At 40.7% G+C, this 19,814-nt stretch overlaps 4 protein-coding genes and 1 pseudogene across 15 annotated transcripts; 3 read left to right on the forward strand and 2 right to left on the reverse strand.

Annotated features, from left to right (window-relative positions):
* Positions 1-410: 410 nt before the first annotated feature.
* LOC106397197 (BRISC complex subunit Abraxas 2) lies at positions 411-2,188 on the forward strand. 2 transcript variants are annotated; one of them, XM_013837773.3, is made up of 3 exons: positions 411-1,391; positions 1,502-1,572; positions 1,923-2,188. In XM_013837773.3, exons 1-2 carry the CDS (start codon positions 495-497, stop codon positions 1,550-1,552), a joined length of 948 nt encoding a protein of 315 aa, XP_013693227.1. In that variant the 5' UTR covers positions 411-494; the 3' UTR covers positions 1,553-1,572; positions 1,923-2,188. The 2 variants fall into 2 exon arrangements, with proteins under 2 accessions (XP_013693227.1, XP_013693226.1); XM_013837772.3 differs by having other exon boundaries at positions 412-1,391; positions 1,502-1,596.
* A 597-nt stretch (positions 2,189-2,785) lies between these two features.
* On the forward strand, positions 2,786-18,792 carry LOC106396994 (non-specific lipid-transfer protein 6-like). 4 transcript variants are annotated; one of them, XM_048759345.1, is made up of 3 exons: positions 2,786-3,279; positions 3,354-3,373; positions 9,810-9,980. In XM_048759345.1, the coding sequence occupies exons 1-2, from the start codon at positions 2,948-2,950 to the stop codon at positions 3,361-3,363; spliced, it is 342 nt and encodes a 113-aa protein (XP_048615302.1). In that variant the 5' UTR covers positions 2,786-2,947; the 3' UTR covers positions 3,364-3,373; positions 9,810-9,980. The 4 variants fall into 4 exon arrangements, with proteins under 4 accessions (XP_048615302.1, XP_022559257.1, XP_048615304.1 ...); XM_022703536.2 differs by having other exon boundaries at positions 3,354-3,368; positions 9,805-9,980; XM_048759348.1 differs by lacking the exons at positions 3,354-3,373; positions 9,810-9,980 and adding exons at positions 18,423-18,559; positions 18,643-18,792 and having other exon boundaries at positions 2,883-3,142.
* Positions 3,354-9,697, forward strand: LOC125587939. Of its 8 annotated transcripts, none has more exons than XR_007324331.1 (5): positions 3,412-3,708; positions 3,803-4,317; positions 4,987-8,154; positions 8,249-8,763; positions 9,434-9,697. XR_007324331.1 is itself a non-coding variant. In XM_048759344.1 (4 exons), the coding sequence occupies exons 3-4, from the start codon at positions 5,582-5,584 to the stop codon at positions 9,454-9,456; spliced, it is 1,326 nt and encodes a 441-aa protein (XP_048615301.1). In that variant the 5' UTR covers positions 3,412-3,708; positions 3,803-4,317; positions 4,987-5,581; the 3' UTR covers positions 9,457-9,697. The 8 variants fall into 8 exon arrangements, 2 of the variants coding, with proteins under 2 accessions (XP_048615301.1, XP_048615300.1); XR_007324330.1 differs by having other exon boundaries at positions 3,803-4,049; positions 4,260-4,317; positions 8,249-9,697; XR_007324332.1 differs by having other exon boundaries at positions 3,803-4,049; positions 4,260-4,317; positions 5,582-8,154; positions 8,249-9,697.
* LOC106396993 (F-box/kelch-repeat protein At5g51250-like) lies at positions 10,786-12,270 on the reverse strand. The gene has a single exon (XM_013837514.3). The coding sequence runs from the start codon at positions 12,072-12,074 to the stop codon at positions 10,902-10,904; it is 1,173 nt and encodes a 390-aa protein (XP_013692968.1). The 5' UTR covers positions 12,075-12,270; the 3' UTR covers positions 10,786-10,901.
* On the reverse strand, positions 14,336-18,370 carry LOC106396995 (annotated as a pseudogene).
* Positions 18,793-19,814: the final 1,022 nt, after the last annotated feature.

Genomic DNA, 19,814 nt, shown 5'->3' on the forward strand with positions numbered 1-19,814 from the left:
AATTCGAACTATAAATACCAAATCCGATCCGAAAAATAAAAATATCAGAACGTTCCGAAAATCTAAAATACCCAAACTCAAACGGACATCCACCCCTAAACTAAACGCCCTACTTTTGCTCTTTCCTCTCTATCAAAACTCACCAAGTAAAGAGTTTTCTTTGTGTTTTTTTTCTTGGTTTCCAAAGAGTTGTAAACCATTTTATTTTGCAAACAAAATAAATGGGAAACACTTGTAAACACCGTTGCTACATCAAAGCAGAAGATTAAGGTGGCCTTCATGTTTTTGTTTAAATTTCTTCTCTAGTTGATTGGGCTTAGGTTAAATACTGGGCTTCAAATGTGGAACCTATGCCGTTTTTATCTATAGAAAACGACACGCTAACCGCTCGTTGAAATACAAGACACCACGACGTCGTAACAGGTAAATCTAGACACAAGTCTTTCAAGTGACTTCACATCTTTCCATCTTCTGTGTTCCGTCTCATCGCCACCATGGACGATCTCTCTCTAGAAAGAATCGAGATTCCAGGCCCAACACTAGCTTCCCTCATTCAACGAGCGTCCTCCTCTCCTGGCGACGTCGACGGCTTGCTCTTCGGCCAAATCCACCGAATCGCCTCCACCACCTTATCCGACGACTCTCCGGCGGAACCATCCGCCTCGATCTCCTCCTCCTCCTCATCTGATCAAATCGTCGCCACAGTCACAAGCTTCATCTCCTCCGGCAAAACCGTCTCCTTCTACGATCCCCTCGGCCGAGTTGACTCGCGCCGGATCGACTCTCTCCAACTCGGTTCACCTGACCGCCTCCTCGGCTGGTTCTCCGCCCGGAGAACCACCGCAAACCGCCCCTCCATGCGCGAGCTCGCCGTCGCGTCTTCCCTCTCGTCTCGATTTCAGTTACCGATCGAGAACTCGGAAAGCCCTAACTCGATGCCTTCCTCCGTGTTCATCCTTCTCACCACGCCGTTGACGGATCAGCTAATCCACACGCACGAGTACCGCGCGTACCAGTTCCGCCCTTTAAACCGACGGTTAGAACCGAGATCTCTCGGTATAGTCAACATCGGACCGGCGTTTCGCGGACACTACGGTTCGTTTAATCCGAAGTCGGGGTTCCCGCCGCTGCTGTGCGAGGTTAGCAGCTCGGCGATGATGAACGAGGACAGGGACGAAGGTTCTTTGAGCGGGAAGAAGCAAGCGGTGAAGGATCAGAAGGAAGTTGATGCGTTAGCTGATGGGTTTGGAGTGGGGAGCTTGAAGCGTTTGGTTGGAGCTGAAGCTGCGAGCTATACAGGGGGTGTTGAGGAGATGTATGAGAGGATGCTGGCGAAAGTCGAGAGCTTGGCTTCGGAGGTTGACAAGAGCTCCGCTAAAGTACTTGAACTGGTACAAAGTTTTGATTTTTTTTTAAGTTTGTACAAAGGTTGTCTTAAAGACAAATAATTCAGTTGGTCTTGTCCTCTTATTGTAATAAATTTCTTGATTGGTTGTTTCAGGATAATCATAACCGGAAGTTGAGATACCGAGTTGCCAGAATCGAGCGGTGAAGCTTTTTTTTCTTCTTGGGGTTCGTGTTTTTCTTTTCCCCCAGGTATTAATATATGTAGACCATTATCGATCTTAAGCTGTACCTGTTTCCTAGTTTAAGTCTTCGCTGGTTAGATATTTTTATTACAGATTCAATAAGGGGATTAATACATAAGGTTCTGTAAATTGGCATATACTTATATGTTGAGGAAGTTAAAACTAACTAAATAGATGCATACTGGAGATTCATAGAGACCAGAGTAGTAACGATTGATATGAACAAGGAAACAGATGTAAGAATAGGAGCTAGAGATCGTTGGGAATAGAAACATGGAGGGGCAAGTTAGTCACTGTGTCTTGATCAAAGTTTATCTCTATTATACTCTGTAGGTCTTTTTGAAGAATCAGAATTGTCAAAAGTATGGAACTGTCCATTAAAGGACATGATTATATCATGTTATGAGGCGTAATCCAGTAGTCCAGAACATGGAAGATGATGATGACTTGAGCTTAACTTTCTCAAGTTCTCTGCTGTATGTATTTTGTTGATTTTTTCTATTCAGAGAGTTTCTTTGATGCCTTTTACAATTCCTCAGTTGCTTCTGGACTGGAAATGAAATGGCTTTGTGCTTATAATTTAAACTGTCATTATTTTACACTAGTGTTATTTACCGTAGTAGTAATAGGCCCATGCCAAAAGGCTCAATTAAGAATTTGGGACCACTACGTAAGCTATGAGTTAGGTTCTGTTTCTGTGAAACCAAACAAAACGGTTTTCCTAGCAATCAATCCATCTGCCACACAGCTCATAATACAACAGTACTAGAAGGTGTTCCGTCATCTCTGTGCTATCTTAACTACTTCTAACGACAACATGTACGAACTCCAGACACTTTATCAAATATTGATCCCGTACTTTAGCCAGTAATTGTATAAACTTTGGTAGTCAATATTTGATATATTACGTCAGCCTACTCCATATCCTAAATTTATAAAATGAGCAATTCTAATCTTTGAATGTAAAAGAATCACACGCTATGTATTAAGCAACATTTCAAACTGCCCGGTAAAGCTCAGTATCGGTACTAAAACATGTTAGCATTCCAATAATTTGATGGATTGGCAGCGAATTAGTTGTATCATTTACAACCCGTCTGAATTTCATAACCATAGTGTTACGTTCAAAGCTGTTAGATACAATGCAATTGATGAATTGAATCAGGAGGTTTGGATCTTAATTGGTTGAAGGTAAACATTAAATTCATTCTCACCTAATATGTATCCGAGCAATCACTCCTCGTCAACTACCAACCCTAGATTCAACCCACCTATATATAACCTATCAATTCTTTAACCTAAGTACCCAACAAAAAGAAAATAAAAGAAAAACACAAGAGAAACAAACAGAAAGTAACATGAGATCTCTCTTACTAGCCTTGTTCCTAGTTCTTGCTTTTCACCGTGGCGAAGCAGCCGTGTCTTGCAACGCCGTGGTTGGAGATCTTTACCCTTGCCTCTCCTACGTGGTTCAAGGCGGTAACGTCCCAGCGAACTGCTGCAACGGTATCAGAACGCTCAACAGTCAGGCTCAAACCCCTGTGGACCGTCAGGGCGTTTGCCGTTGCATAAAAAATGCTATCGGAGGAGTCTCTTTCTCTTCTAACAACCTCAACAATGCTCAGTCTCTGCCTGCTAAGTGTGGTGTGAATCTCCCTTACAGTATCAGCCCTTCCACCAACTGCGACAGGTAAAACAAGAACCAGCTCTGTAAATGAAAACAATAATCTCAACCACTTATTCTGTTTTTCGTTTTGTTTACAGTATCAACTGAGAGAATGAAGATGTAATGACCCACCACTCCCACCATCTCCACTTCTTTCTCCAACCCCACCACTTCCACCTTCTCTTCCACCATCTCCACCTTCTTCCCCACCATCTCCAACTTCTATAAAACTTGAGAGAGAGAGAGAGAGAGAGAGAGAGAGAGAGAGAGAGAGAGAGAGAGAGAGAGAGAGAGAGAGAGAGAGAGAGAGAGAGAGAGAGAGAGAGAGAGAGAGAGAGAGAGAGAGAGAGAGAGAGAGAAGAAGAAGAGAGAAAGCTCACCTGAGCTCTTCGCCGGATCCACCACACGCCAGGACGTCGTCAAGCTCGTCACCACCATCATCCGCAACCAAAGGTAATCGAAAACCGCCATGTTTTTGAGTTAAGTTTCGGCCGTTTTAGTAAATCGACCATAACTTTCTAACCATGATGAATCTCGTGAATCCAAGACTACCATCGTGTTCCTCTCGTCGAGACGAATCCGTGGCCACCAAAAACGCCTCAATCGGAGTCCGGACGAAGCCGCACGCGCCTCCGGAAGTTTCGCCTCTGCGCGCGTGAGGTACACGCGCCGCCGCCGGAAAACGTCGCCACCGCCGGACCACCGTCCCCCGCCGCCGGAATATCCGCCGTCGCCGCCGTTGACCGTCGCCGGTAACTCGCCGGTGACTCGGTCAACTCGTCCGAGTCAACTCAGTGAGTCAACTCGGTTGACTCGGTTAACCACTGGTTTGACCGGTTTAAATTGATTTCGTTTCGGTTAGGGTAAACCAGTCGGTTTAGTCAAATCGATTTCTGGTCAAAGCTTGACCGGGTTGACTTTGACCAACGAGTTGACTTTTCCGTAAATACCCGTTTTAAACCGTTCGAAAGGCGTTCTGACTCGAAATTTCGATCTGATTTCAGATTTGGAGTCCATTTGAGCAGCTGGAGGTCATATATACCACTTCTCTTCATTGCTAAGGTGAGGGCTATTCCGTTAAATCCCGAGCTAGTTTAGTACTACCATTATGGAAAGTTTAGTTTCGAAACATGATCCGTCTTTGTGAATCGAGTCTATTTGAGAGTCTTGCTTGTTCATTATTGATATTGATTGTTAACTGGAATTAGGATAATAGAGGATTCAACGATTGTGTGAAATGATTGATGCTAAGAACTGCTATATATATGTATATACATAGTTATGAGTAGGGACTATGTGATGAGGGCGTGAGTTCAGAGATGTCTGAGCTTCGACGCTACGGTGTGATATGGGCGTGAGTTCAGAGACGTTTGAGCTTCGACGCTACTGTTTGGGGCGTGGTGCAGAGACGTTTGCATTCGACGCTACGATGGGCGGGGGTACAGAGACAACTGTACTAGCGACGCTTCGAGTATATGTATATATCCGTATGAGGAGATGCGTGGTGCAGAGAGTAGCTATGTACTATAAGCGCATGAGTTGTAACGGCTAGTCCTCTAGCCGAATATTGATTATTATGTGTGGTGTAATAGGCACCGTGTTTGTTTCATGCTAGAGCTAGGCCTACATTTTAGTAGTGCTATGAACTCAGTCTGTGGTTTGCGGTTTAGCATCCCATACCTCGCTGGGCAACTCCCCTGTTGCTCACCCCTCCTTCTTTCCCCCTTTCAGGTGAGACCGACGAGCAGGAGTGATTATCGGACCGGTGCTATTGGGCTTTTGGGCTTCTATCGCTTTTACCGCTTTTATCTTTATCGGGTCTTTAGGCCTTTGGACTTTTATCGTTTATGTTATTCCTATTTCAGACTTTCGGTTTATGTCGTATTTTATATTTCGGATGTTATCGTTATCGGGCCTTTTGGCGTTATGCTATCGTATTGACTTTTATATTATGGTGGAAATTATTATTATTATTTGAGTTGTATTATTATTTTATTTCCGCTTTTATCAATTTATTATATTTCGAAAGTGGTGGGTGCCACAATTTGGTATCAGAGCTATTTATTTATCGTAACATTTTATTATGTAAATCGGGGTGTCACAATTTGGTATCAGAGCGGGTTCCGTCCCGGCTCCGACCCGGGATGGCGATTTTTGGAGACCTGGTTTTATTCGGTTTTGACGGTTTTAAACGATTTCAAAATATTTTCGGGGATTTGGGAATTTTGAAAATAAAAATAAATAGCATCTTTCCGTTCGATATTACTTCTCCTTAAATGTTGGTATCCAAAGTTCAGCGTAAGTTAACTTTTCGCTTTCCTTTTAGATGCCGCCAAGGAGAAGAACCACCCGTGCCCAGACCGCCAGAGCCGTTAGAGACAATGTAGATGAGCATGAGCAGCCCGCAGTTCCACCACCCGCGGCTCCACCAGTTGATCAGGATGCATTGAGACAGATGGTTCAGGATGCCGCTAGACAGGCCGCTCAGGAGGCACTTCAGCAGATTGCCCAGGAGGCAGCCAGGCAGGCCGCTCAGGAGGCCGCCCGAGTAGCTGCTCAGGAGGTTGCTCGTCAGATGGCTGCCGTTCAGCAGGGTCCTCAGGTTCAGGTGCAGCAGGGTCCGCAGATTCGGGTTCAGCAAGTTCCACTGGTTCAGGTCCAACATGATCAGCATGGTCCAGTTCAGCAGTTTGCTCATGGTGTTCAGGATCTACCGCCACCACCACCGCGACCTCATGTTTACCCGGTTTATGATGAGAGGTTCTACAGGCTGACATGTCAGATGAGAAACATGGAGATGGAGCATTTTAGCGGAACAGTGGATGCTGTAGCTGCACATGATTGGAAGTTAGCCTTGCAGCGGAAGCTGGAGATTATTGAGTGTCCACCAGAGTTGTCGCTCAGATTGACTATGCAGTACCTTCGTGGAGATGCTCTTATATGGTGGGAGGGAATACGATTGAGTCACTTTGGGCCAGAGAGGCTTACCTTCGCAGACTTCATCCGAGAGTTCGATAGGAAATACTTTCCGAAGGAAGCTATGGATAGGAAGAAATGCGAGTTCGAGCATGTAAGTCAGGGTAAGATGTCTATCAGGGAGTATGAGGTTGTGTTTAACCAACTTCGCAGGTTTGCTGGAGAGGGCATTTTAGAGGAAGACCTGATGAGGAAATTTTTGAATGGGATGCGAGTAGAGATTCGTAACAGGTGCCGTGTCGCCACTTATCACAGATTGGGAGACTTGGTGGAGAAAGCTGCCGAGCAGGAGGCAGGTTTGGCAGAGGAGCAGAAGTACACCAAGGCAGATCAGCCTAAGTTTGGAGGGACTTTAGAGGCACAGCAGAGGACATGGGACAAACCGAGCATACAATGCTTTTATTGTGGAAAGATGGGACATAAGAGTAGGGTTTGTCGGAGTAGGCTATTTGATGCCCAGGTTGCGCCACCAGTAGCGGCAGCAGCACCAGTAGTGGATGTTAGGAACTGTTTTGGTTGTAACCAGCCTGGTCACATTTTCAGAGACTGTCCGAGGAGGGGTAATGCAGCGCTTCCACCACCACCGAAGCGTTTAGCCATCGCTCCACGTGTGTTTACGGTTGGAGATCCCCAGGGAGCTGAGCCGATAGCGGGTATGTTCTTATCATACTTGCTTGTGTTAATATTTGTGGTTTTGTGGTTATCTTGTATAGTTCGAGATTTGTGAATCTCGTGTATGATTGGTTGTGGTTGGTGTGAGTTACCTCACAGCTTATTTGACTTAAGAGCTTTTCATAGTTTTGTGAGTTCGCGTTTGGTTAAGTTTTAGTCTTTTTAGGGGGATCTTCTAACCGAAAGATAAGCAGATTTAGATTGTTGTTATGGAGAGCTTGTTGTTATGGAGAGTTTGAGAGCGATCAGGAATTCATCGTGATGTACCTGTTATCATTTTAGTATTATGATGGCACCGTCGAAGTTTTATGGTGGGTCTGGTCGTACACCACTTTGTTGGACCAAAGTGGGGGAGCAATATGAGTTAGAACTATTAATGGTTCAAGAGACGGTAGAGCAAAGGATATGCTCAAGGATTGGCTTTCGGAAGCCCATGACGTCAGAGGAATTATGCAGCTAAGCACCGTAAGGATTTAGAGCTACATATGGGCATACCTTAAAATAAGGACATTTCAGGAGGAGCCTAAGACTCAGAAGATAAAGGAGCTTAAACCGAGATACATGGAATTGTATCCTGCACTGGAGTGGATTGGATTAGTTGCTTGCAGTTACTTTATCAGCAGTATATCAGCCTTCTAGGACTTGGTTCATATGACAGCATTGCAAAAGTTGAGAAGGCGCTATAATTATTTTGCAGTTGACGTCAAGTGAGTTCATAAAGATTTTATGGACCTTATCATCTATTGAAGATTTTGGATCATCAAGAGAAAACAGTTCGGGGAATATCGACTGTGTTTGTCCGAGTTCGTTGGGGAGGGAGATAAGACTCAGGAGGAGACCTGAAAAGCCGAGCGACGATTAGTATTCGAGGTTTTTCTATGATGACATTGGGCACGTCAACTTATGACATGAATTCGGGGACGAATTCCTTATAAGTGGGGGAGAATTGTAATGACCCACCACTCCCACCATCTCCACTTCTTTCTCCAACCCCACCACTTCCACCTTCTCTTCCACCATCTCCACCTTCTTCCCCACCATCTCCAACTTCTATAAAACTTAGAGAGAGAGAGAGAGAGAGAGAGAGAGAGAGAGAGAGAGAGAGAGAGAGAGAGAGAGAGAGAGAGAGAGAGAGAGAGAGAGAGAGAGAGAGAAGAAGAAGAAGAGAGAAAGCTCACCTGAGCTCTTCGCCGGATCCACCACACGCCAGGACGTCGTCAAGCTCGTCACCACCATCATCCGCAACCAAAGGTAATCGAAAACCGCCATGTTTTTGAGTTAAGTTTCGGCCGTTTTAGTAAATCGACCATAACTTTCTAACCATGATGAATCTCGTGAATCCAAGACTACCATCGTGTTCCTCTCGTCGAGACGAATCCGTGGCCACCAAAAACGCCTCAATCGGAGTCCGGACGAAGCCGCACGCGCCTCCGGAAGTTTCGCCTCTGCGCGCGTGAGGTACACGCGCCGCCGCCGGAAAACGTCGCCACCGCCGGACCACCGTCCCCCGCCGCCGGAATATCCGCCGTCGCCGCCGTTGACCGTCGCCGGTAACTCGCCGGTGACTCGGTCAACTCGTCCGAGTCAACTCAGTGAGTCAACTCGGTTGACTCGGTTAACCACTGGTTTGACCGGTTTAAATTGATTTCGTTTCGGTTAGGGTAAACCAGTCGGTTTAGTCAAATCGATTTCTGGTCAAAGCTTGACCGGGTTGACTTTGACCAACGAGTTGACTTTTCCGTAAATACCCGTTTTAAACCGTTCGAAAGGCGTTCTGACTCGAAATTTCGATCTGATTTCAGATTTGGAGTCCATTTGAGCAGCTGGAGGTCATATATACCACTTCTCTTCATTGCTAAGGTGAGGGCTATTCCGTTAAATCCCGAGCTAGTTTAGTACTACCATTATGGAAAGTTTAGTTTCGAAACATGATCCGTCTTTGTGAATCGAGTCTATTTGAGAGTCTTGCTTGTTCATTATTGATATTGATTGTTAACTGGAATTAGGATAATAGAGGATTCAACGATTGTGTGAAATGATTGATGCTAAGAACTGCTATATATATGTATATACATAGTTATGAGTAGGGACTATGTGATGAGGGCGTGAGTTCAGAGATGTCTGAGCTTCGACGCTACGGTGTGATATGGGCGTGAGTTCAGAGACGTTTGAGCTTCGACGCTACTGTTTGGGGCGTGGTGCAGAGACGTTTGCATTCGACGCTACGATGGGCGGGGGTACAGAGACAAACTGTACTAGCGACGCTTCGAGTATATGTATATATCCGTATGAGGAGATGCGTGGTGCAGAGAGTAGCTATGTACTATAAGCGCATGAGTTGTAACGGCTAGTCCTCTAGCCGAATATTGATTATTATGTGTGGTGTAATAGGCACCGTGTTTGTTTCATGCTAGAGCTAGGCCTACATTTTAGTAGTGCTATGAACTCAGTCTGTGGTTTGCGGTTTAGCATCCCATACCTCGCTGGGCAACTCCCCTGTTGCTCACCCCTCCTTCTTTCCCCCTTTCAGGTGAGACCGACGAGCAGGAGTGATTATCGGACCGGTGCTATTGGGCTTTTGGGCTTCTATCGCTTTGACCGCTTTTATCTTTATCGGGTCTTTAGGCCTTTGGACTTTTATCGTTTATGTTATTCCTATTTCAGACTTTCGGTTTATGTCGTATTTTATATTTCGGATGTTATCGTTATCGGGCCTTTTGGCGTTATGCTATCGTATTGACTTTTATATTATGGTGGAAATTATTATTATTATTTGAGTTGTATTATTATTTTATTTCCGCTTTTATCAATTTATTATATTTCGAAAGTGGTGGGTGCCACAATTTGGTATCAGAGCTATTTATTTATCGTAACATTTTATTATGTAAATCGGGGTGTCACAGAAGACAAGGAAGCTACTACTATTACTACAAGAACTAAGAAGTCAGTAATAAATTAGAACGTATGGTTTGCTACTTACCTACGTTAATGTGTGATGTATCGTCACTTCTATGTTCTTGAGAGTTATAATAAACTATCAACATGCACTTCCTATGATATGAGACCAAATTAAACTATTCTCGACGTTCCCTCAGTTACAGTTAACACTCAAACAAACGATTATAAAAATTGAGTGTTCCACGTTAAAATTACGAACAAATGTAAAAAGATTCGTTATGTTTTGTTAGTTGTTACCAACCAAAAATCCACTTCGAGCTGAACCAGCTTCCACATTGCATGAAGTAACCTATTATATGCAAAAATTCAATACTTTATACACCCACAAAACCTAAATTAGGAATTTAGTTTTGGGTTATCGTTATGGGCCTAATAAGTTATTTGTATTAAACGATTGGTGTTTGTACTTGTACTTATTTTGCATGGGACTACAAGGACCAGCATAGAGCCCATCAACTCCTCTTTGCTGCCCTGAAGTCAAGAATCTAATGCACATGAAACAGTAACACAGACATGAAAAACATGAATAAGCGAAGAAATTAATGATTAGTATGCGCCTATATAGTTGACGAGTCCTGATAAGAGTGGTAAAGAGAATGATAGCTTACCTTCTTTTAGATGATTCAATAACCATTAATTTTTTTAATGTAGCTTTATTGCATCTTCGATTGATTCGTCGATTTATTTTTATGAAATATCAATTAACCTCACATTACACCAATGAATGAATGAAAACATCTTATGTTTATGTGGTAATCGTTTTCAGGGCGATTTGTTGAAAGTGATTTATTCTCTTGCATTTTGACATCATATATATATACACTAAGAAGCAAGAGTTGATCAAGCGTATGATGATGACTTCAACCTGCTCTGTAAACTTTCATGACGTAAGTAAGGACCAAGATGGATGTAAAAGAGAACAAGGAGCAGAGAGACTTAATTAGAATTTTGAAAAAGCCATTCCAAAACAAAATAAAGGGTTAAAGAAAGACACCACCACATTCATCATCATCATCATTCAAAGCGTTACAGCAAGAACCTTAACGGAACTGGGTTTCCACAGGGACTAAAAGCATAGTATCAAACCACTCAAGTTTGCCCCAACAATCTCCATTGCGTCTTTCAAGGGCTATCTCGGCACAATATATGGTATCCCTTTGAAACGGGCGGTGGATACCGAAATTGCAATTCCAGAAAACCATCATCTTTCCACCACCGTAACCCGTCAGTTTAACATAAGAACCATAACCATCAAGAGGACTAGGCAACTTAGGTAGGGCTACCAAACCGTTCAAATCTCTCCAGCTTGTCTTGTCGGAGTCATACCATGTCAGAGCTCCGTCTTCAGAAACAGAGTAGAGAACATTATCAACCTCGCAGAAAGAACCTGAGCACATAATACCCGTGCTTGGATATTGTTCAACCAGGTCCCATCTACATTGCTTTGAATCGAAAGCAAACAACCCATCGAATAAAGTCACCACATGGAGCTTTCCGTCGATAAGATAATTGATTCTGGCGCTATCAAAACCACCACAGGAAGGGAGATCCCAAGTTTGGGTGTTTGTGTTGAATACCTCGAAGGAGCTCTTCCAGGAACCATCATCTTGATGGAAGCGTCGTCCGAGTACATATATCTTGCGATCAAGGAACCTGGCAGAAAGTTCAGTTAGCTCCACTGGCATGCGTGGAGGAGACTTACGCCACCTGTGAGTCTTGCAATCAAGAATCGAGACCCCAGAGGTGGGCATGGTTTTATTTTTATCTGCTACGCCAATGTTGTAGATATCAGAACCAACCGCCACAAGATCTGAATAACACAAACCCATCATACGAGGAGAATCATCATCGAGCATTAAGACTCTAGCCAAAACGTAGCCGCCGCCGCCACTACTCTTCTTGGAGAGGGTGTACCACTTATAACAACTAAACCCGAACCTCAAGCAAACATAGAGACAAGTCTCCGTGAGGCCCAAGAGTGACCTAACCTTGTAAAGCTCAGGTGAAACCACCATAGATCGGAAGCTCTTGGAGACTAGTGACAAAGTCCGATAGTACGATCTTGGAACCCGTGCCACGATCATCACTAGCAAATCATAGGCAAGTGACGACGATGATGTGAGCTTCTTCTTCTTCTTCTCCCTAATACTCGTCGTCGTTGTCTTCCTCTTCCTCGTCGTCGATACGGAATCGCCCTTGATCAACCTCTCCATTTCGGCTCCTATTTAGGGGTTGGCGCCGAAACTGCGACCTCCTTCTTCTTCTTCTTCTTCTCGCCTGTTGGTTTGATTTTTTCAAAGCTGCTGTGTCTACTACTATTTTGGGTATGGGTCTTTTGTATTGGGCTTTATTAAGCCCACTACCTCTCACTACAATTTAAATGCGGATTTTGGGTTATAGCATTTCGTTTTGGGTATGGGGTCTTTTCTATTGGGCTTTGTTAAGCACACTATTTTGGGTATAGCATTTCGTTTTTACAAAAGATGTCTGAAATTTTAGAATTTTGGATCTTTCTACAATACTAAACCATTTTAGACTTAAAGCTTCTATCTTTTACTCTAAACCAATAATTTTACAAACATTTATAACTAGATGATACATTATTAATTCAAGTACCGTTAAATACAAACAAAACAAATTGGGGGAGTACCATTTAATTTGAGATTGAAAACAAAAGCTCACCTGAGGCTGAGCAGTATCTGTTCATTTGCGATCACACTTACATAGCTCTGATCTGTCCTTCATATCTGGCGCAACGTTTCAACGGTAACATAGTACTTGAGAAGTCCTCTCCAGTTCTCCAAATTGTGATTTCAATATATAGTAAGCACGATTTGATTTTGATAATATATGCCTAATGTGATGCTTATTTTTAGCGATTATGTGACCCAAATGATGATTTTGGTGTGTGTTGATTTGGTGTTCTCTTCAGAACCATGGCTGGTAACACGGAGGGAGAGAAGTTCTACCGGATAAATTGGAAGATGCCAGGCAAAGCTCTAGCGGTATGGTCTCTGTCTCTTGTTTTTGTAGAAGTCGTTGAACGAGTTATTGGGTTGAGTTGGTCAAAACATTAAACAATTCATTGAGTTCGTTTACGAGATTCCGAGGAGTAATTGCTTTGAATAAGTTTCATGTAAACAAAGTCTTGGGATTTTCTGTTTCAGTTGTGAGCTATATATATATAGTCATCGTTTATTCTCAATAAGAAAAAACACAGTTGCTTTATATTCTGTTTCAGTTTTTTCCTTGATATATTAAGACTCCTGATCCTCTTTTGCTCCTTTCAGATGTCCGGCCTGACTTCCGATATGCGTGACTTCTATGGTGTTTATCCAATCACAGGAAAGGTTTTGAATGTTAGAAAAGCTAGTCCAGCTCAAATCAATAGGAACAAGTTCATTCAAGATCTTAAGAAAATTCTAAAACTGGAACTTCAAAAGGAGTACACAGACATTTCATCACTGCGATATGGACGTGTGATACTCATGACAGATCAAGTATGTACTAACTTTCTATATACCAATAGTGAATTATTTTATACATACATTTACTGAAACTTTTGTAAGCTTAGATCGATTGTGGTTTTTGCTTAGATGGATTGTAAGCTTTATGACCACTACATCCTAATAAAAGAGCTACAAAACCGTTAGCTATTGTTATTGAATATATATTATCACTGCATGAAACGAAACGTTAGGGATATAGATGTGTGATTCAATGACAGATCAAGTAAGTACTAACTTTCTAGATACCCATAGTGAATTATTTTCTACTAACATTTACTGAAACTTTTTACCCTGTACAGGATGATGATGGAACTCGCATGAGTGGCTTGTTGATAAACTTGTTTTCTTTTCTGTGGCCTTCGTTACTCAAGCTTCCATCATCATTCCTAATTGATTTTGTAACTCCCCTTACCAAAGTAAGTAGATTACTTCCTTTGTGATTGACACTGTACAAACAGTTTTTAACTTCCTAAATATACTCAGATAACGCACGAGACTAAAGAAGCTAAGACATTTTCCTCACTGCGTGAATTCAAAGAGTGGAAAGAAAAAGATAAGGCTCATGCAACCGAGTGGTCTGTGAAGTTTTACAAGGTTTGTTTTCCCTTATAAAAATAGAGTGCTTTCCGTTGTAAAAATAGAGCACTTAGTGCGTTCTCTCCTTATTAATTGTGTATATTTCTACAGGGATTGGGTTCAAGTACCGTCGAGGAGGGAATTCTATACTTTAATCAAATTGATATCCACGTAAGGGAGTTTGTTTGGGAAGGTGATGCTGATGGAGAGGCAATAAATATAGCTTTTGGAGGCGATCTGGAAAAACGAAAAGAATGGATTCAGAACTATAACCAAGTTGATTCTCTGGTACGGAAGCTTTAACTATTTTAAAGATATCAATCTATTCTTAGCTTTCTTATATGATTATATCTGCCGGTGATAAACATTTTGCTTTTATATACATACAGCCTGGACCGAGAGGAAATAAAATAACGTACAAAGAGTTTGTAAATAACGAACTTGTCTTGTTCACCATAGCGAATCTCCAGAAGTCTATTCCCACAATGTTTGATGGGCTCAAATCAGGAGAGAGAAAGATTCACTTTACTGCATTCAAGATAGATCTCACTGAGCTTACCCCTCTTGACGAGTTTTCCAGCCTAGTATCACAACATTCAGCATATCACCACAGTAGGAAGTGCATTTCCAATGTTATAATACGCATGGCTCAGGATTTCATTGGTCGGAACAATGTGAATTTATTTGAGCCATCTGGACAGTTTGGCACAAGTGCTTCGGTAAGGATAGTTTGCCAAAGGCCCTCCGGGCCTTTATAAAATACCTGCCAATTCCTGTAATAGCACGGAGACCCATATAGATCGTAAGAGCTATCCATATTCCCACAAAACCGTTGGACTTTGCCATGTATATAACTGCTACAATGCTTACGGCCGCAACTCCTACCTGATTTCTCACAAGTCATCAACGAAGAAAAATCACTTCAAAGTGTAACAAAAATTTACGAAAAGAAAGAAGAAATAAACATTTAGCAAAATATAATAAAAATATATTGATTGATGAAAATAGTGTACCATGGAGTATGCAGTGTAAGCAAAATCAGATGCTCCAAAATTGACTCCGTCCAATACAAAAGTGAGTGAGTTTATTGGCTGTGTTGCTGCTACAAACTGATGTATCCCGACCAAAAATAATATAAAATCGTATTAGCCATTAATTACTAGGGTTAATCCTTTTTGTTTACCGTATTTCTCAGCTCGAGTATGACATCAATGTGGATCTATTTCAATAGTATTTATTGTTAGTGCTTAATGGTAATATAAGTACCGGTATTCCAATGGCTATGAGATGTATAACGGCAGGATCCTTGGAGAATACCCCGGAACCAAAGTATAGACCCAGTCCGACAAAAACGGACAGTCCAAGTCCTAACGCAAAACTCATCTGCATTTCAAATTCATTTGTTTTAATTACAGTTTTTTAAAAAAGATTAAGAAGAACATTTGGTATCGTTCTAGAACTATTACTATAAGAAGATGAATAAATATCTAACCTGTATAACACGTGATGCAGCAGCAGACACTTTGTTGTAGTCCTTTTCGGCAAAATTACAAGCCAGAATCGCCTAAAAGAGATTTAAATTATACGATTAATTTCTATATGCAACTTGATCGAACCATATTAAATACACTATGCAAGCATGATAACTTAAATAATAGTTGATTATACCTGACCAGCAACGGCAAGACCATCGGCGAGCATAGAAGACGTTAACCAGACTTGTAAACAGATCTGAAATGCAGCCATTGGTGTCGTTCCAAGCCGAGCCGCCATTGATGCTGCTAAGGTCTGACAAAATGTCACAGCTATGGTCCTTGCCAGCATTAATCATCCCCCTTTCATTTTGGTGGCACAAACTTGTTAGATAACCACATTCATGTTTGTTTTCTTAATACCCATTTTGTAGATAAATACTTTCCGTCACTACTCCAAAATAAAAAGTAAAACCATATACGGCCCTATGAAATTGAATATTTGATTTTTCAGAAGCACAATTGAAAATTTTGAAAAACAAACGAAATCATGTTTTCACGTTACTTTAGAAAAAAGTTGTTTTTTTTCTTAATTAGCAATAAGCTTTTACTTTGATCATTGCAAGAAAAACAACTTTATTAAATGTGTCCCTACCATTTCTAATAAACTTTCCGAACTGTAGGTCGCCAAATTTTGGTGGCATCAAATTAACTTCTTTAGCGAGGCGGATCAACAATATAAGAAGCATGAAGTACCTTCACACAAACGAAACAGTTAGTTTTGTTCGTTTAGATTCTGTGACCAGAGATCTTGAAATCTTGACTAATTTGTTAAGTTTCCTGAATTTTCAAGTTAAAATAAATTGCTGATAAGTGCATTAACCCAAATAATTTATATTCTCACACACTCTTTAGTCTTTAGAGATTAAGGTTCATAGTCCACCAATCTCTATAGAATCCTAATATAATTCTCACAGAAACTTAATTATATGCGTCTAGCGGTACTCAATTGAAGCAAGTCTTGGGTTTTCCTAGTTTCAGTTTAACATTTGCATGAGTGAAAAAAAGCGAGAGTTTTCTCTTACTGAGAAATAACATGAGCAATGGCGGCGCCGCTGACGCCAAGACGAAGCACAAATATGAAAATGGGGTCGAGAATGATATTGAGACCATCTGATGCAACTGTTTCATGTTTCAATATGAAATTGTTATATTAGACTCAAGATATGGTAATATGTTATAGTAAGAAGGTTATTTCAAGATGATAAAAATTAGCAACTTACCAGTAGCGCATAGAGAGGAGTTTTGGTGTCCTTAAAGCCACGGAAGATGCCTTGCACTGAAAGCGACAAAAGCAATGCAGGAGCACCTAATGATCGTATGGTCAAGTACTTTTGCGCTGGTGATAAAACTGCCGAATTCTAATAATCGGAAGTGAACTCAAATTAGTTAAACATTTTGGCTATCCAACCATGTCTATTTATGTATATAATTTTATACCGGTTTAACTTCCATGATGCCTATAAGCACCTTCGAACTGAAAATCAAGACAATAGCTTGCACAAGGCCTAGGGTCAACCCTATGATCATGGCCGTTGATGCCGATTTGATAGTCTTCTTTCCTTTCTTATTTGCTTTGTTTCCGTTGTTTGACTTTGTATCCGAAGTTAGTTTCACGTCAACTTAACAAAACAAGATTAATTCGTTACATTTTTTTCTCGTAAACACTGTTTAGTTTTTTTTTCAAAAAATATTTAGCTAGGTGTAAACTTAAATTACAAGAGGCGTAAACATAAACGTGCACAAACTAATCCGTTTGCATTCGACGTTTATGTCTCAAAAAATGTTTTAATTTTAATATACATACATAAACAAGAAAGAAGAAAGGCATAGGTATATCAGAATGTTGAATAAAATTAATCATTTTTTTCAAAAAAAACGAAAAGCGAATGAAAATGAAAATTAATGAGATTTACCTGGCGTTTGCTGCGGCTGGTTTTTGTTGTTACTTGTGGTTGACGCAACGCCTTTTTCCAAGGAATCTTGAATAGCCAAAGTATTTGCATGAACATTCTTGGCTTTGTTTGCTTCTTCTTCTGCTTCTTCTTCCATCATTTTTTCCAATGTGTCTTCCTCAGCGACAAAGGAAGTTGTGACGCTCACAATTGGGAATATCGTGATTCTAGAAGCTTGTTGGAATATCGCAATGGATACTCCAACCGCTGCTAGCTCAACCGCTGCTAGCTCAACCGCTCCTAAACGTCCTATAAAAGCAGTGTCAATCAGAGAGGCTACTGGATCAGAAGCTAAAGCTAAAGCCGCTGGAAAGGCCATGCTTAGTATCTCTCGCCCAATTGCATCCATACTGAATACATGGCTGCAAGTTCATATGTATAAATATAAATAAATGTTACACATCATTTTTTTCTTTAAATTGAATTTTCTTCGTGTCATGTAAACACACTTGCGTTAAATCTTTGAAGATAACAAGAAATGGGATCGGCCTGATCCCGCTGGCTGGAACGGAATTAAGATCACCAGTTTCCGTCATCGATCGACTTCTCCTCTTGGAGACTACTGTCTTTGTACTTGTCGTGTCTGAAAATATCCCAAATGTTTTCAAAGAATTGAGTGAGCAAAGGGAACGTTGATATGAGAGACTATGTACAAATAAACGCATGTGTATTTATAGAAACGTGATAGCATGCATATCTTGTATTTAATTTGAAAGAAGTACTGTCTGATATCTTTGTTCTATATTTGCTGAAAAATAAAATAAAGGTTTCCTTTCCTAACTCAATTATGCTCTTTATTTGCGTCCAAAGTTCAAACTATATGAAATTGTATTAATACTACTTATAGGACTTTTTGATTGCACTTCTTGATTAATTTTAGTAAAGTTTTTTAAATAAATTGGAAAAATATGGTCCTCAAACACACAAAAATATGGTCCTCAAACACACAAGAATATGGTACTGAAGCCCAAACCCCTGTGGACCGTCAGGGCGTTTGCCGTTGCATAAAAAATGCTATCGGAGGAGTCTCTTTCTCTTCTAACAACCTCAACAATGCTCAGTCTCTGCCTGCTAAGTGTGGTGTGAATCTCCCTTACAGTATCAGCCCTTCCACCAACTGCGACAGGTAACAAAAGAACCAGGCAACCAGCTCTGTAAATGAAAACAAATAATCTCGACCACTTATTCTGTTTTTCGTTTTGTTTACAGTATCAACTGAGAGAAGCAGACAAGGAAGCTACTACTATTACTACAAGAACTAAGAAGTCAGTAATAAATTAGAAAGTATGGTTTGCTACTAGCTACGTTAATGTGTGATGTATCGTCACTTCTATGTTCTTGAGAGTTATAATAAATTATGCATTTATTTCCTTATGATATGAGACCAAATTAAACTATTCTCGGCGTTCCCTCAGTTACAGTTAACACTCAACGATTATAAAAATTGAGTGTTCCACGTCAAAATTCCGACCAAATATAAAAACATTCGTTGTGTTTTGTTACCAACCAAAAATCCACTGCGGACTGAACCAGTTTCCACATTGGATGAAGTAAACCTAAATATGCAAAAATTCAATACTTTATACACCCCAAAAACCTAAATTGGGAATTTAGTTTTGGGTTATCGTTATGGGCCTAATAAGTTATTTGTATTAAACGGTTGGTGTTTGTACTTGTACTTATTTTGCATGGGACTACAAGGACCAGCATAGAGCCCATCAACTCCTCCTTGCTGCCCTGAAGTCAAGAATCTAATGCACATGAAACAGTAACACAGACATGAAAAACATGAATAAGCGAAGAAATGATTAGTATGCGCCTCTATAGTTGACGAGTCCTGATAAGAGTGGTAAAGAGAATGATAGCTTACCTTCTTTTAGATGATTCAATAACCATTATTTTTAATGTAGCTTTATTGCATCTTATATTGATTCGTCGATTTGTTTTATGAAATATCAATAAACATTTCTATTAATCCAATCAAATGATCATTATCTCATCAATGAGATGATTGAGTTATGATAATATAAAAGAACATTGGTTAAGAAGATCAATATATTTCATGTATGCGTAAAATTTATCCTTACAACTTGAAGAATTTCTTAAAATTTACCAATACTTACAAAAAACACAAACCACTTTTTGCAAATTCACAATTTGGCCAATTATCACACATGAAATCATTAGAGTAGAACAGTATTTTGTATTAACAGTGGATATTTATTCTCACCAGTGAAATAATAATTAGTCAAACGTGAAAATCATTATCTATGTGGCTTGTTCAAAAACATTCCAAAGTAAAGCCGACCTCGTTCAAACCCATAATTATATATTCCAACAAACTTCAAAAAGTCTACTTGCATAATGAGAAAAGTATACGC

This window comes from Brassica napus, chromosome C5 (genome assembly GCF_020379485.1).
Source record: "Brassica napus cultivar Da-Ae chromosome C5, Da-Ae, whole genome shotgun sequence".
NCBI classification, from domain to species: Eukaryota; Viridiplantae; Streptophyta; class Magnoliopsida; order Brassicales; family Brassicaceae; genus Brassica; species Brassica napus.